Source organism: Nomia melanderi, chromosome 4, assembly GCF_051020985.1.
Source record: "Nomia melanderi isolate GNS246 chromosome 4, iyNomMela1, whole genome shotgun sequence".
NCBI lineage: Eukaryota > Metazoa > Arthropoda > Insecta > Hymenoptera > Halictidae > Nomia > Nomia melanderi.
This window is the reverse complement of record NC_135002.1, coordinates 7,864,043-7,878,791: the sequence shown is the minus strand read 5'-3', so window position 1 is coordinate 7,878,791 and position 14,749 is coordinate 7,864,043. Positions and strand designations below refer to the sequence as shown.

The 14,749-nt window shown below is 42.6% G+C and overlaps 1 protein-coding gene across 2 annotated transcripts in view; it reads left to right on the top strand.

Annotated features, from left to right (window-relative positions):
• sns (sticks and stones) overlaps positions 1-14,749 on the top strand; it is a 408,043-nt gene that overhangs the window by 378,511 nt on the left and 14,783 nt on the right. For both annotated transcript variants that reach the window (XM_031994144.2, XM_076366567.1), the window contains exons 5-11: positions 8,420-8,599; positions 9,298-9,588; positions 11,008-11,307; positions 12,580-12,716; positions 12,832-12,985; positions 13,569-13,871; positions 14,264-14,539. In XM_031994144.2, coding sequence (XP_031850004.2) covers positions 8,420-8,599; positions 9,298-9,588; positions 11,008-11,307; positions 12,580-12,716; positions 12,832-12,985; positions 13,569-13,871; positions 14,264-14,539 — 1,641 coding nt within the window. The remainder of the gene's footprint in view (positions 1-8,419; positions 8,600-9,297; positions 9,589-11,007; positions 11,308-12,579; positions 12,717-12,831; positions 12,986-13,568; positions 13,872-14,263; positions 14,540-14,749) is intronic.

The following is a 14,749-nucleotide window of genomic DNA, read 5'->3' as shown; positions in this document are numbered from 1 at the left end:
TACTCTCGGCAGTGTGTCGGGAGACCTAACGTAACTCGACCCGAACGCAGACATCGAGTTCGATCGTCGAAACGGCCGGCTTGATAAACACCGTTTCCGGCGGGTTCCGTCTACGAAAGGCAGCAACAGAAGTTCGCCCGCGTAAATCCCGATGAACATCGGTCAATCGATCGGCCGGGGGAGCAACGGTTAAAGTGGATTCCCCGGCGCGCCACGTCGATTCAACCGGACCCCACCGGACCTAATTCCCCTTAATCCATTTTTACTGACAATTAAAGTCCCGAAGTCGGTCGGGGCGGAGGTCGGTGTTGGAACAACACTTCGAATCGAAAACCAAGAAAACGGAGGAGAAGAATGGCCGAAGAAATCAAACGGGCAGCGATCCAGAGGAGAAAGAGAAAATAAAATCTTGGTTCCCCCTGTACCGCTGTGCTGATTGTGAGCAATCTTCTTGCTGCGGGCCGGATTCGAGAACCCAATACTCTTCGCGGGCCGCAGCGCGCGCAATATTAGGAGATGATTCGGCCCTCGAGCAACTATTAATGAACACGATACGAGTCGAAGAGGAGGAAATAGGAAATAATAGGTTACACCGCTTTTAACGCTGGAACTACCACGTGGGTCAGATCGACCCTTTCCTGAATTATCGAAAAGATAACAGAAGCTTCTCCGAGACACTGAAGAAATCGTTTTAGTAACACGCAAACTGAATCATGAGTCAATTGAAGTCTCGATAGCTGCACTCTTGGAGTTTCTATAGAAATATTTGAATCATTCGACGGCTTGGTAGTTCTAGCGTTGAACTTTGTTAACTTCGAAGACATTTAGGTATTCAAAATCCTCTAACCACTGGAGATTAAACTATAACTACTAGAGGAAAAGAGAATCGATCTCTCGTTTTTCGAACTAAAGCATTCGTTAACAACCGTCTATTCTAAATATGAATATCCGAGGTCACGAAAATGACGATATTCTTCTTCAATGGAATAGTAGACAGACGAACGATCAATTTCCAGAAGCGGAATCGGTTCTGCCGGCTGCCGGTCGTGTGGCTGCGCGAGTACGCCCCAAGACGGAGAAAAACACGAGAATCAACGGAGGGAAATGTTATAAAAGACGAGTGCCGGGGAAGCAGAAGTAATAGGGAGGGCGCGGGAGGTGGGTGGGGCCGAGGGAGACCGTAATGGTTCAACGAGCAGACTCGCGGGCTGTTATCCGGTTTCCTACGCCGGATTCCCTATAATAATTAATGAATATGAAAGAGACCTGTCAGCCGGTATCCAGCGTCGCTTGTTATCTTTATTTAAATCCCATGAACGACGACGCTCTTCTCGCGATTTAATCAACCCGAAGGATCTGTTTATCCCTTCGTTTGCCCGGCACTCCAGACACCGGACCGCATAAATGCGCGGGCCGGAAGGAATAAATATTGAAAGGCGGATCGGCCCGGTAATTATCGATTCCCGGTCCACGGCCGAGGGATTGTCAACCGGCGGTGTAATACGTATGCAAATGGCCGGTCGCCGGTCGACCGGAAGTAATTTTATTTTATTGAATTGATCGGCGGCGGGCCGACCTTCCGCTATTTTTGCCCCCGGAAAACGGAAGTCTTCGGATCCGATGGGTTCGGAGCGGCTCGCAAGACACGGGCTTCACGAGGCCGATAATTAACCCCGGGGTTTATGAATCGGCCCGTTCGTGAGTTTGTACTCGACGGAACGGCCGTTGATCGGTTCTTAATGGAATCGTTACTGGCTCGAATATTTCGTATCTTTGTTGAGTTACGCCTCGACAAATTGCGGATCGGAATGAGGGGATTCGATTATTTCATTGGCAGGCTGTGTTAGGGTCGAGACGGTCGTTTCGTGGAGATTCTTTGCTGCTTTTCATTAAGACATTGTAGAAATGTGATGAGATAAAGATACTGTACATATATGCACCAGGAGATTAAGATACGAACGCGTATGTTCTTAACCCTTTTAGTGGGATTTGTAGATTGAATAGAAATGAGAAAACGTATCATTGTGTATAATCCGAGGTACAAATGAAGAGGAGACAACAGAAAGTATGAAAAATTCCGTTGACGATCATATTTATCGCTAGCAACGATAAAGAGTCACTGAGAGCGACGTTGGCGCTCCAAGAGTCAAGTAAATTACATTTGTAGCGAAATTATCGAAATGGAAGTCCCGGTAGAACTACTGTTTCTACTGGAAAATTGCAAAGAGCGAAGTAGTTCTCTTGGGCACGGAAGAAATCGTGGAACAGGAGGATTTAAGAAAGCGTGGGTAACGTTAATAATAGAACTGAGATTATTAATATCATTCCCGGGCGAAAGCGTCACAACTGCTGCGATTGTGCTCGAGCTACGGGAAGAAAGATCTTCGCGCGGCCTGTACGGGACGATAGATAAAACTTTCAAGCAGCTGGAACAAGTACTGCAAACCATAGTTACGGCCCTGGAGATCATGAAACGTTAACCGCGTTAGAGGAGCACGGAAAGAAGGGAATATGGGGCGAACGTAGAGAGAGGTGCATTGTTGGAAAGGATATAATGGAGCAACTAAGACACTCTATTAAGTTATTATCTAGTGTGCTTTCGAAAAAAGCATTGCCGGGCAGAATGGGCGCCGTTCAAACATTAATCCGGTCGGAAAAGTGATTCGAAGCTTGCCGAAAAAAGGAAACAGCCGATTCTTTCTTACAAAGAACACGTTCGCGGGATATTTACCCAACCAATGAAACTGAACAATTATTTAACCCATTAAACGTCGCACGGTTTCACGTAGCAAAATACGCAACATGAGAAAACTATAATATAAAATTATTTCGCTGAATCGTTTTATTATCATCGCACATTCATCTTTCCGAATGTCGCCACATTAGGTGGCATTATTTATAACGTAACAATTTGCACAAATAATTATCGTTTAATTGGCTGGATCATAGTAATTCGATTTGGCCGGGGGTCACCGGTGACCACCGTGGTATTCAACGTGTCGACAAACGTACTAAAGCTACAAATTATCCTATCCCCTGCCAGAATGATATTCTTACACATTAATCCGCAATTCCATCGAACGTGATTTCATACGAACGTCAGTAACGTCCCGATAATTGGATCTTCTACAAATTCGCTCGCAATTAAAACGAAAGATTCGACACGGTCATTAAAATTATCTTGCTAAAAATAACGTTGCGAATAATTAATATTCATCGCTAAAATAATTGCCAAGGTTACGTGTCCGACGCCGTTTTAAATGAAAGTAATTTTCAAGCCTGACGTGGGTAGAGGGAAAGTTGTAATCTAGAACGTGGAAGTGGTAAGGGAAAAAAGGTTAGGAAAATTGTGGTAGGAGAATACACTTGCGGAAATAAAGAAGAGAGATCATATCCGGCTGTCAGTCGTACGCCGCGGAATTCTTCAAAAATTCATCCGCAGTGGCGCGCGGACGGGAAAAGCGGGGAAAGTATCCTGGAATTATCGTGCGCGGGAAATCGTGGCGGCGCGGCGTGATATCGCGAAAGTTTTCGAATAGACGGGGACCGAGCGGTCTCGACGCCCCACAAAAGCAACTATCCCGGGCTCAAAGATGTAACAAGCAGGAGAGGAGCGATGACATGGATCTCTTGGCCCGCAGGACATGTTCGTATTCTTTGATAAACCCGGCAAAGCAAGTGGCCACTTTGATAAAAAACCGACCCGCTGAAAGCTGAATGGAGGTTTAAGCGGCGCGACCTAAATTTTTCTCGGCCCTATGTTCTAGCGGTGTTTGGAAAATAGAGAAATTCATTGAAAAATGATCGTGTAAACATTCGATAATCACGGCATCAGGAACCTCTTTGTAACTGCAATTATTCAGTGTTTATTGTACTTGGATTTTTTCCTTGTTGCTCGGATAATTTGAGAGGAACGAGCATCAGTTTCGCGTGAAACATTCCTGCTTCGTAAGTTATGAATAGGTAGATTTTATGCATTTATCAATTGCAACGTTCGAGTCCTGATCTGCGTTGAAATTATTCAGTGTTCACTGCACTTGGATTTTTTCCTTGTTGCTCGGATAATTTGAGAAGAACGAGCATCAGTTTCGCGTGAAACATTCCTGCTTCGTAAGTTATGAATAGGTAGATTTTATGTATTTATGATAGAGTGCACGGAATGTAATGCAGAAGAGTGTTGAAAAGAGTTTGATAATGTTGCTTTATTTCGAACTGATTGAAATTCTTAAGAAAAGGAACCGATTTCCATTTGACATTATGAAATAATGTAAAGCGGTTTATCAGCAGCTGACAAAATTGGCTAATTTAAATAATATTCCATTACCTCGCGAATTCAATGAAATTAATTTTCATAGAGCTAATGCTGCTTTTAACATCGCAGCTGTAGCCGATGGAACAATTCCAACGCGGAAGTTTGTAACGGTAATACGGAATAAAATTACTAAGTCCAGGATAAAGCCAATTATCTTGCAGTTGATCATGCTAATTACGAGAAATATAATGGTGATCTTTCCTCGCGAAAAGCGGAGTACGAGTGCCGCTTGCTCCGCTGTTTTAAAGCAAACGTATCGGCGATTAGGATTTGTAAATTGCCCGCACGGCTACGTCGCGGTAACAATATTTTCGTATTCCGTTGTGTTATATCGGAGAGGCCAACCGCCTCGGCTAACTTATTAGCGAGAAGAATTAAACGAAGAGGAACGCGTAAAAAACGTTATTATACGCGTAGCTGGGGAAATTATTTCACCCCGCCGAAATGGAAAATAATTTTCGCGAGAAAGAAATTGGCCAGCCTGGACAATGTTTGCCCGAACAGAACTTGCAGTCGTAAATTCTATCTGGAAAAATTACAAGTGAACCGTTGTCGGATTAAAAATATTCAAACCTGTTGAATTTTTTGAAAATCAACAAAATGTTTTAATGCGTTTGGAAATTGTACTTAACCCTTTGCATGCATTGCAAATATTCATTATTCTCTAATGAAATATCGATCATATTCTTTGCCACTGTCATAAAGACAAAATTTTGAATAAATTTACCTTTTGCAACATTTTCCAATGAGCAACAGATGACATTCTTTGAGACGAACTGAATGATAGAACATACATAAGTTAAGAAATAAAGTTACTGTTTCTATATTTTATATTTATAGATTATACAGATGCGCAAAGGGTTAAGCAACAGGACAATCTTCAACATCAGCGCATCGATACGACACACGAAGTTTAACATTGAATTTAAAATTTTATAATTTTACTACGTTGAATCGAAGGTAGCTAAGAGTCGACTCTCAAAGGTAGCCGAGAACCGACGTCATCGCACACTTATTTCCATGCGAATGCAAACGATTCTACAACTAAACCAATGAAATCCACCTTATCAAACAGAAAGTCAGGTGTCTGAACAGCTGTAAGTAAATTTCAAACGTGACACGCGAAATCCTTCAGGCGCCGTTCCCCGTCGCCGTATCGTCTCAAGGATTCCACGGAGCCGCACGTTACGTCGACGCTGATGGAATTCACCGCAGAAAATTCATCGTACCGTGAACTCGTCCGTTAATTTTCGAAACTCCGGATACACGTCGGGCTGGCGCGTCGGAATGGTAAAATTGTTGAAAACCTGGTCGAACTAGTTTCGGTCTTGTCTGCGCGCGCGGTGCAGGGTAGGAGGGAAGTTCTTGGCGCGTTCCGAAAATGAAAGACGAATTCGAATGCGCGCGCCAGCCGTCCGCCAATCGGATTTCATACTTCGGGGGCGGAATTTCGGCGGTTCGCTGCTAGTTTGCAACTAAGTCGCGCGAGTTAGTTTACTTCTAACTGTGCACACGCAACTTCCCGCAGCCCGCCTCGGTTCCGTGTCGTTCTCACGTGTTTCCGAGAGAATTCTGTAACTTACCATTTTCCAAGTTAACGCGAGCTCTCGGCCAATTGTATCCGTAACTCTCCGCGTCGATGCGCAGCGTTTCGCCGAGACGGTTCGCGTCCGATTGAAGAGGCCGCTCAGCCGAGGATCGACGAACATTTTCGCCGGTCGGCACGTAATTTTCGATAGGGCATAGTCCGGGAAATATCGATCTGCCTATTCTATATGTTAAAGACTGGAAATAGCGGGTCCGGAACGGAGACGACGGGGAAAAAGGAGGAAACGCTGTTCTTTCATCAAAGATACTCTCTCCGCGGCGTATCAAGGGGTTCTTACTTCGCGAGACTTCGAACGTCGACTTCGTGATCTTCAAAGAATGAAGGAAATGTATTCCAAACGCCTTTGCTTGATCGAATGATCCTGGTTCCCTTGGAAACCCAGCCACGAACGACCGTTTCCCGGGGAGTATTCTCATTAGAAACATTATCGTCCTCGTATTTCAGTAGCGCCGGTGCCGTTCCGTGGAACGAAACATCGTTTCCCGTTCGAACGACGGAGAAACGCGGACGCGGACGATTTTTCGTCCGTCGGTCGGATAAATATGTTTTAAACCGAAATTCTTCGGACGTCGGGGGAATTAATTAATTATTATTTGACGTGATTTTCCATTGAATTTCCTCGAAACGCGCGGCCCGCGACGCTGCCGTCCGATCCGCGATGCCCGTCGGCCGCGCGGCGTCGCCCTGTAATTAAAATCCTCGCCGCATAATTAAATTTCAGATTACGAGCGGCGTTTCAGCGGTTACGCGGGTTAGACAGATTGTTAATGCGATATCAACTACGACGAATTCGACGGGGAAATTTCGGCGGGACCGGAAGGGATCGCGGAACGGGAACGGACGAGCGCGGGAAAGAAGGAAGGGATTCAATTACGGGGAGGTTCGACGGGGATTTTCGTACGATACTACCGAGATGAAATTGAACGGGGAACATCGCCGGCGTAAATGAAAACGATGCGAGCTGATCGCGCGAATTGAACGGCCACCGCGAAAATGCCACGCTGCTGGAGCGAGCGAACGGTGGCGGGGAGGGGGAGGCCGCTTTTTGCGCTGCCGCGACCGCATTCGCGTTTCCGCTTAATGGCCGACGGTAACTGACGTCGTTGTGGAAGTCGCGACTTCTGAAATGAAATAAAGAGGCATCGCTACTTTGGGTAAAAGCCTGTCCGGCCTTGTTTGACGACGATTCAACGGTTTAACAACTGTGCCGGCGCCAACACTTTGGCCCCCGCGACCGATCGGGAGCGTAACCTAAATAAATATCGGCGAAACATCGCGATGTCGCGACTGTCGAGCTTCTTTAACGCGATTTAGCTGCGACGAGTTCGCCCTTCGATGACGCGCTGTCGTGCCGATGTTCTCCTTTTTCTTTGGAACCGTCTTTTACTCGTGACATATTATTACTTAGGTAATAACCAGCGAAAGATGTGATTTGGTAAACCAACCGTTTGCGAAATTTTGGAAAATTTCAGGAATTCTTTGTAGAGAACATTGAATTATGTTTTCTCTTAAATATTTAAGAGGGAAAGTACATGTTAGTCTCTAGTTATTTGGGAGATTTTAAATATCGAAGATCGAAGTTGCGATATATTTTCTGTATTACTCTTTTTTTCGTCGAGATATATATTTTTCAGTTAAAAATTAGTAAATCAGTTTATTCGATTACCTGTGGAAGAGGTTAACGATCGGATAGTTCCAATGTCACGGAAAATTCGTAAGTGCGCGTTCTTACGAAACTTGGTTCGCGAGCGTCTCCGTGGTAACGATTGAACGCGTAACCATCTACCACAGTTACAAATAGCACGGAATTCTCGAGACAGTAGTTAGCAGAGAATGTCCTTATCGAAAGGGTGTCTCCCTGTCTTCGTAATTTAATATCTGCTTCATCCGAAGAGGGGTTAAATGACTGTGTTATACCAAGGGAATAGCATAATCAATAGTTCGTTAATTAAGTCTGGTCTAGTCTTCATTATGCATGAAGGGAACTTCAATTCTGAGTGGAGGTGCCCAACCAGACGCGGAAAGGGTTCTCTTGCGAAAAAGTTGTCGCGGTAACTAATTTCAATTTATTGAAGAATGACCTATTTAATTAATTGCTCAATTGAAATTCCTGGCTCCTATTTGAGTAACTTTGAAAAAGAAATATCACCTTCGCCATCTTTTATACTGCGAAGTACTACGTAACCCTTAGCACTCCAGTAATCCTTTTGTAGTCGATCAGCAACTGCAACTAATTTTTATAGTATTCCCAGCGAAAATGAGAAATGCTGTAACATTTCTTTGATCTTTTAGTTTCCTTCTCAGTGAAAAATTTGGATGTGTGGAGAATCTAATAATTTTAGGGTAGTTTCTTTAAGATTCATTAAAATATTTAATATTATAACTGGTGCAATATTGGAGCCTATAGAGTTTAAAAGGTTAACAGTTCTATGATACTTTTCATCTATTTTGCTTCACCTGAATCGTTCTAAATTATATTTCTTTTATTATCCTTTCAGATAAAGAGATGCAGAAGCCTGGCGAGAACAAAAAGGAATTACTCAAATACGATACTCACGGTTCCATTACCATTGTTCCCACGGCGGACGACAACGACATGGATTATACCTGCGAGGCTAAGCATCCCGCCATACCCATCGACATGCCTCTAAGGGCCACCATCAAACTCTCCGTTTTCTGTAAGCAAAATATGTGAAAATACTTTCCCGACGAACACACCAACGCGATACGCCGTTCAACGAGTCGAGTCCGCCGTTATAGCGGCGTGTACGCGGCGACCATTTAGGTGCAACCGTGCCAGTAGTATAACCTAGAATTCGTCAGACAAACCGTACACCCAGAATCCACGCATCTGTGATATACGAATATTTTCAATAAATTCTCTCGTACGAAAACGAGAAACGCGTATCGCAGAATTCATAACCATAAATATTTTTCGAATTTATAAATGATAATATTTTTACGAAATAAACACTTCTCTCCTAATGGTCCAACACATTTAACATTAAATTCCTATAAACCGAAAACAAGCATGAGAACGGTAACCCAACGATAAATATAAATAAACAATACACTGATAAATAATATATCAAATATTCCTCATTTCAGGAATATAACAAAACCAGTCACTGAAATTCAACTGAAGTTATACAAGGAACATTCCATAATTCATAACGTACGCACAAGAATCGGTAGATTGATCGTTAATTAGTCGTCGCGCGTTAATCCGTCCACGAGGCGGATACATATTAATCCCAGCCGGTAGCGATCCTCTTTCCTTGGCTACCGGGGAACTTTTATTAAGAAACTTTTTCCATTACCAGAAGAATAACAGGGTTCGTGGTCTCAGTGCTCGTATGATTGAATAATTTCCCAGACCCGCCCGGCATGCCGTACATCGAGGGATACACGGAAGGCGAGACGGTGAAGCGTGGACAACAGCTGGAGCTAACCTGCCGATCGCGCGGCGGCAATCCGCCCGCGCAGATCTTCTGGTACAGGAATAACGAGCACGTCACCACGGAGTACGCGACCAAAGGCAGTTTCTCCGAGAGCGTATTGTCGATCATCGCGAAAGCGCAGGATAACAACGCCAAATACAGATGCGAGGTCTCCAACATCATGAGCGTGGAACCCATGAAAGTACACGTCGATCTCACCGTGCTCTGTGAGTACAGCGCGCTCCTCAAATAATTCCTTGCGACATTCGTCTCGTGTTTTAATTAAATCCGTTTAATTAAATCTCCGCGCCCCGCGCCCCCTGCGAGCATCGTGTCGAGTTAGTGACGCAATAATATTACCCTTACGTCGCGATACTTTCTGTTTCCCCGTTTTTTTATTTCGTTTATATAGTGTCCTATCTGTCCGCCGCGAAGATCTCGGCTTTAATCAGCTAACTGTGGAACTTCGTTTGAAAAATCTCTCATTATGTGCGCAATAAAATAATGAAGTGTATACTCGTTAGGCCAAATACACTTAAAATATATCCTAACGAGAAACTAAAGCAGAACGAAAAAGAATTACATGTTTGTCTCGAAAGATAAATAATCCATCGTTGAAAAAGTTACCATTAAGAGTTTTAAGATGACGTGTATACTCGTCAAACACAGTTCACTGGTTAACACGTTGACTGCCACGAAAAACATCAGCGTTTTATGTATCGCTGTTCTTTCTGTAGCAAAGATAAAGCAAGAATTATTAATTCTTTGATGTGAAAATTCTTATATTATCCTATTTATTTACGTTACGGAAAATTTGTGTTCGAAATCAATTATCTACCGTGTCATCTTTGTTTTCTTGTAATTTGGAAGCTCCGGTCATCGGTGACCGCCATGGCAGTCAAAGTGTTTTCTAGCCGGCGATGTTTTCAGGGAGTATTTTATTCACTTCGAAGTAAAGAGAAACAGATAGGAAACTTAGTTCAACTTTATTTCTAGCGAAGGTGTTAAACGACAACTGAAACTTTAACTTAAAATTATTTTCCAAGCTTAGTCGTATATTCTGAATCGACTTTCGACTTTCTTAATAATGATTATCAAATTAACTATAGGGAATGTCTAAAATTGAGGAAACATTATCGAACTGAGAATATAATTTTGTGTGAATATTTCGAAAGGTGTCTTTCGACACTTTCGGTAGAAGTATTGTTAATACGTATCTCTCATCTTCAACGCTTCTTCGACTTGAATTCTTCCCGAATGAAAAGTCTGTTTTAAGATTTCGCATTCTAACCGAAGCAAACAGCTCGATGCAGCACTGCGGATAATTGATTTCCAATCAAATCCCAGTTTAACACGTGCGCTATCAGATTAGATATTCGCGACGGCCGCAATTTTATAATTTACATGCAGAAACTGAAATTAATCCTACGGATATTCTTACTTAAAGTTACAGAATTACATTTAGAAACTCAATCGCTCCTATCAGCTTCATGTTTTCAATAGTTCGTTCGCAAGGCTCACTGTATTGAATGAGATATTACAGTTGAGAAGCTCGTCGCTGAAACAAACGTTGCTACCGGTCGTGTTAAGTTCGACTAATTCGAAGCGGAAGGAGCGTAATTACCAAAGACTGCGATTGTTTCCAGTCGCGCCGTCCGGAGTGACGATCACAGGGCCAACAGAGGCGAAAGCCGACGAGCAAGTGGTGATCACCTGCACGACAGAGAACTCGAACCCGCCGGCGGACATAAAATGGACGGTGGACGGGCACAATTTCGAAAGCAACGCCTCGAGGACCGATCCGGCGCCGCAAGGCGGCTGGATCACAACGTCGAACGTCACGTTCACCATAAACCGGACCAGCCGCAGCATCGTCGTGATCTGCGACGCCTCGAACGTCAAGCTGACCGAGAACGTCGTTAGGACGCACACCATTAACGTGATTTGTGAGTACACAATGAGCAATTAGCGGAATGAACGGGGAATGTAAACGTAATCCTGCGAGCAGAATCCGGCAGCATAGCCACGGATTAATATGAAACTAATCCCGCGGAACCCTTAGACTTCGCACTGTATCTTGTCCGTTTGTCCTGGATCTGTTGAGTCCCGTACCTAACTCCCGAACACCGGCGTCGAAGCTAGATGTAATTCGAACTTGCGTGAAAATTAATTCCGCGATGGATGGAGGAGGCTCCTCGATATGTAATTGAGCATTGTTCGCCGGATTCGGATCTAAGGGATTGCACGGGGACAAATGCACTGCAAAATTAGACTCCGCTTAGACCCTGCTTCGTTTTGATTCGTGGAACTTTAAGAAATTAACACACTATCGGCGGGAATGGTATTAATACCTTTTATGCAGAACGTACGCTAAGTGTTAGCAAAACACTTACCGATGCTTGTTTTTTTTCATTGTCACTAATTTTTGAGCAGTCGTCATTTTTTAATGTTGTGTTCGTGCAGTGCATAAAAAGAAAAGTTTAACTTCTTATATGTGTAAGTTTTGTCAGATTCTTCATAGGGGTGTGTTTTCAAAAATACTATACATTAAAAAAATATTAGAGTCAATAAAATTACTATATAAGAAACTGAATAATAAAATATTCCTAAACATTATTACGCTTTTCTCTTACTACATGAACTTTTAAAACTTTCAAAAATTAACAATTATTGTTTTTTTTTCAAGAATTTTTTAAAAGAATTTTTTTTTAAATATCATCTACATCTTCGAAATACTATGTGATACCTATTGTCCAAATTTCATTGAAATCTTACTATTAGATGTGAAGATATTACGTGTTTTCTAAAAAGTGCACTTTTTTCATACTTCACTAATTTTCGCCCGCTATACGTGTCAGTGAAGCTCATGCTCGTGTTAATAGAATTTTCAGTTGTTTCGTAGTAAATTATGAAATTTATTCGATTAAGCTTGCGAAGTTTGAGTGAACATTTCTATCGACGAACAAATTGATATGCGGATCCTTGGGAAGGGTTTTACGTGTTTGCGAGGTACGAAGGTAGTATAAGGATCTTCAGGAAAAATTGGAAAGTGCTTTGAATAGAATTTAATGGATTTTTATTTTCTCTTTTATGAAAGTATTCTTGAGGGGATTTCGCTTTTATCGTTGGAATGGAAGAATGAGGGAAGGGAATGGTTAATGGTGTAAAAGAAACGAGTTCGTGAGTTTACGGTGTTTCCTTATGAATTTCATTCGCAGATCCTCCGTCGAAGCTCAGTATCACTGGCTACGAAGAGGGGACGACAATTGACGCTGGCACAGTGCTGAGATTGATGTGCACCGCCACCTCCGGCAATCCGTTGGCTACTTTGACTTGGTACAAGAATGATAAACAGGTGAGCCGGATTAGATGTGTAATTCGCTTTAAGAAATAATCAAACACTCGAGGACAGTCATTTCACGTGTCACGAGCAGATTAACTGATACGTGTTCCTGTATTTTCTGCCCCAGATTCAGGGATCTACAAAAACACGCGATCACGCAGTATCCAGCGACGTCACGATGCTCGTGAACGCATCCGATAATAACGCGCGCATACGATGCGAGGGGTCAAATTCTGCCACGGAGATCCCGCTGATGAAAGTCATTGCCTTGAAAGTCAATTGTAAGTAATCAATTATTTCCCTCGAATATTATGCTACACGAATAATTCAAGAAAAGCAATTAGCAAATCGAACATAGAAAATCGTTTCGCTTAATCTTTCGTCAAATTTTTCTCGTTATGTTTCGAACGATTTTACTATGTTTGTTTTATTAACGTTCAACATGATCCTACAGAATACTGACTGCAGAAACGAAACGCAGAGTTCAATGATATAACAATTAACGAACGCGAGTGTTGAAAGATGTTCCCTTGTTTTCTAATTAACTCATTGTATGCCGCACGATTTGATACGCAATATGTGAAATGAAAAATTACAATATTAAATTATTGAGTTGAATTGCGTTGTTAGTATCTTCGGTTCGTCTTGCTAAATGTCATCGTATCAGGTAGCGTTATTTACAAGGTAGAAATGTTTTCAAATAACTATCGTTTAATTGGGGAAATTACGGGAATTGTGTTTGGGTGGTGAGTCACCGGTGACCTTCATGGCATTCAACGTGTTATTTGAATATCACGAGGAACTCTCTTCTACAATTTCACACGCACAATCGATTCTGAATTTGCCGTTTCTTTTCTATTCCAGTTCCACCAGACAAAGTCAAGATCACTCGCGAGCCCCAAAGTTTACACGCTGGCGAAGAGGGCCGTATCATTTGTGAATCGAGCAGCAGTAATCCAGCGGCGGAAATGTCATGGTGGAAGTCCGGCATTTTCGTGCAGGGTACCAAAAATGGCACTAAACCCGGCTTACACGGTGGATTTCTGTCGTTCGTCGAGCTCTCGTTGGACATCACCGAAGAAATGAACGGGGAAGTGTACACGTGTCAGGCGAGGAACAATCAAATGGAGAGATCCATTCACGACACTACGACCCTCGATGTCTTGTGTAAGCACACACGTTTCTTGCAAGAATCAGTGAACAGAATATATCCGTGAAAACGAGCACGTAAAAACAACATTCTGCGATGAATGGTCTCTATTCAAACTGCAAATTTTATATTCCTCTTACATTCAATGTAGGTACTTCCTATGTAAGAAAGAACTTTCTTATAAAATGATAATTACTTGAATTAGAATACTTCCTTCTTAATAGTTAATTCTTTTGTCGGAGCCTCGTTAGTGAAATGAAATGTTTTATTATCGTTTCGTGATCCGGTATAAAGAAACGAGTACACAGTAATAGATTTTGAAATTTATTATCGTATAGTGATGAATATAGTAATCAGTTTCATGAAATTATATGAGTTGAATAATTGAAAAATTTTCTTTAATTCACAGATAAGCCGACATTCTCGTCGGTGGAACCTCACGAATTGATCGGTCTGGAAGGCGAACCTTTCATGGTCTCCGTCTCCGCGACGGGGAACCCGAACGACATAAAGTACAGATGGACCAGGGACGGTTTGCCGTTGGTCAGCAGTAACAGGAGAATATCCGTTCGCGGGTCTATGCTGAATATTACTAAACTGGATCGTCACGATGCTGGGACGTACATTTGCGAAGCGACCAACGAGGAAGGGACGACGTTCTACCAGTTGAACTTAACCGTTCAGTGTAAGTGCGAAACGAAAGTAATATCCGGTTTCAAGAATAACGTTGGATATTTTAAATCGCTGCCCCCCCACCGATATTTAATTAAGTGCTTATAAACTCCGAAGAAAAATAAATAAATCCTCTTACTCTGCAACGTAATCCTGTTTCCTTTGTGAAACTGTTATGCTCTGATTAAAGAACTTCTACTTTCCATTAAAGTATTCTTGGATG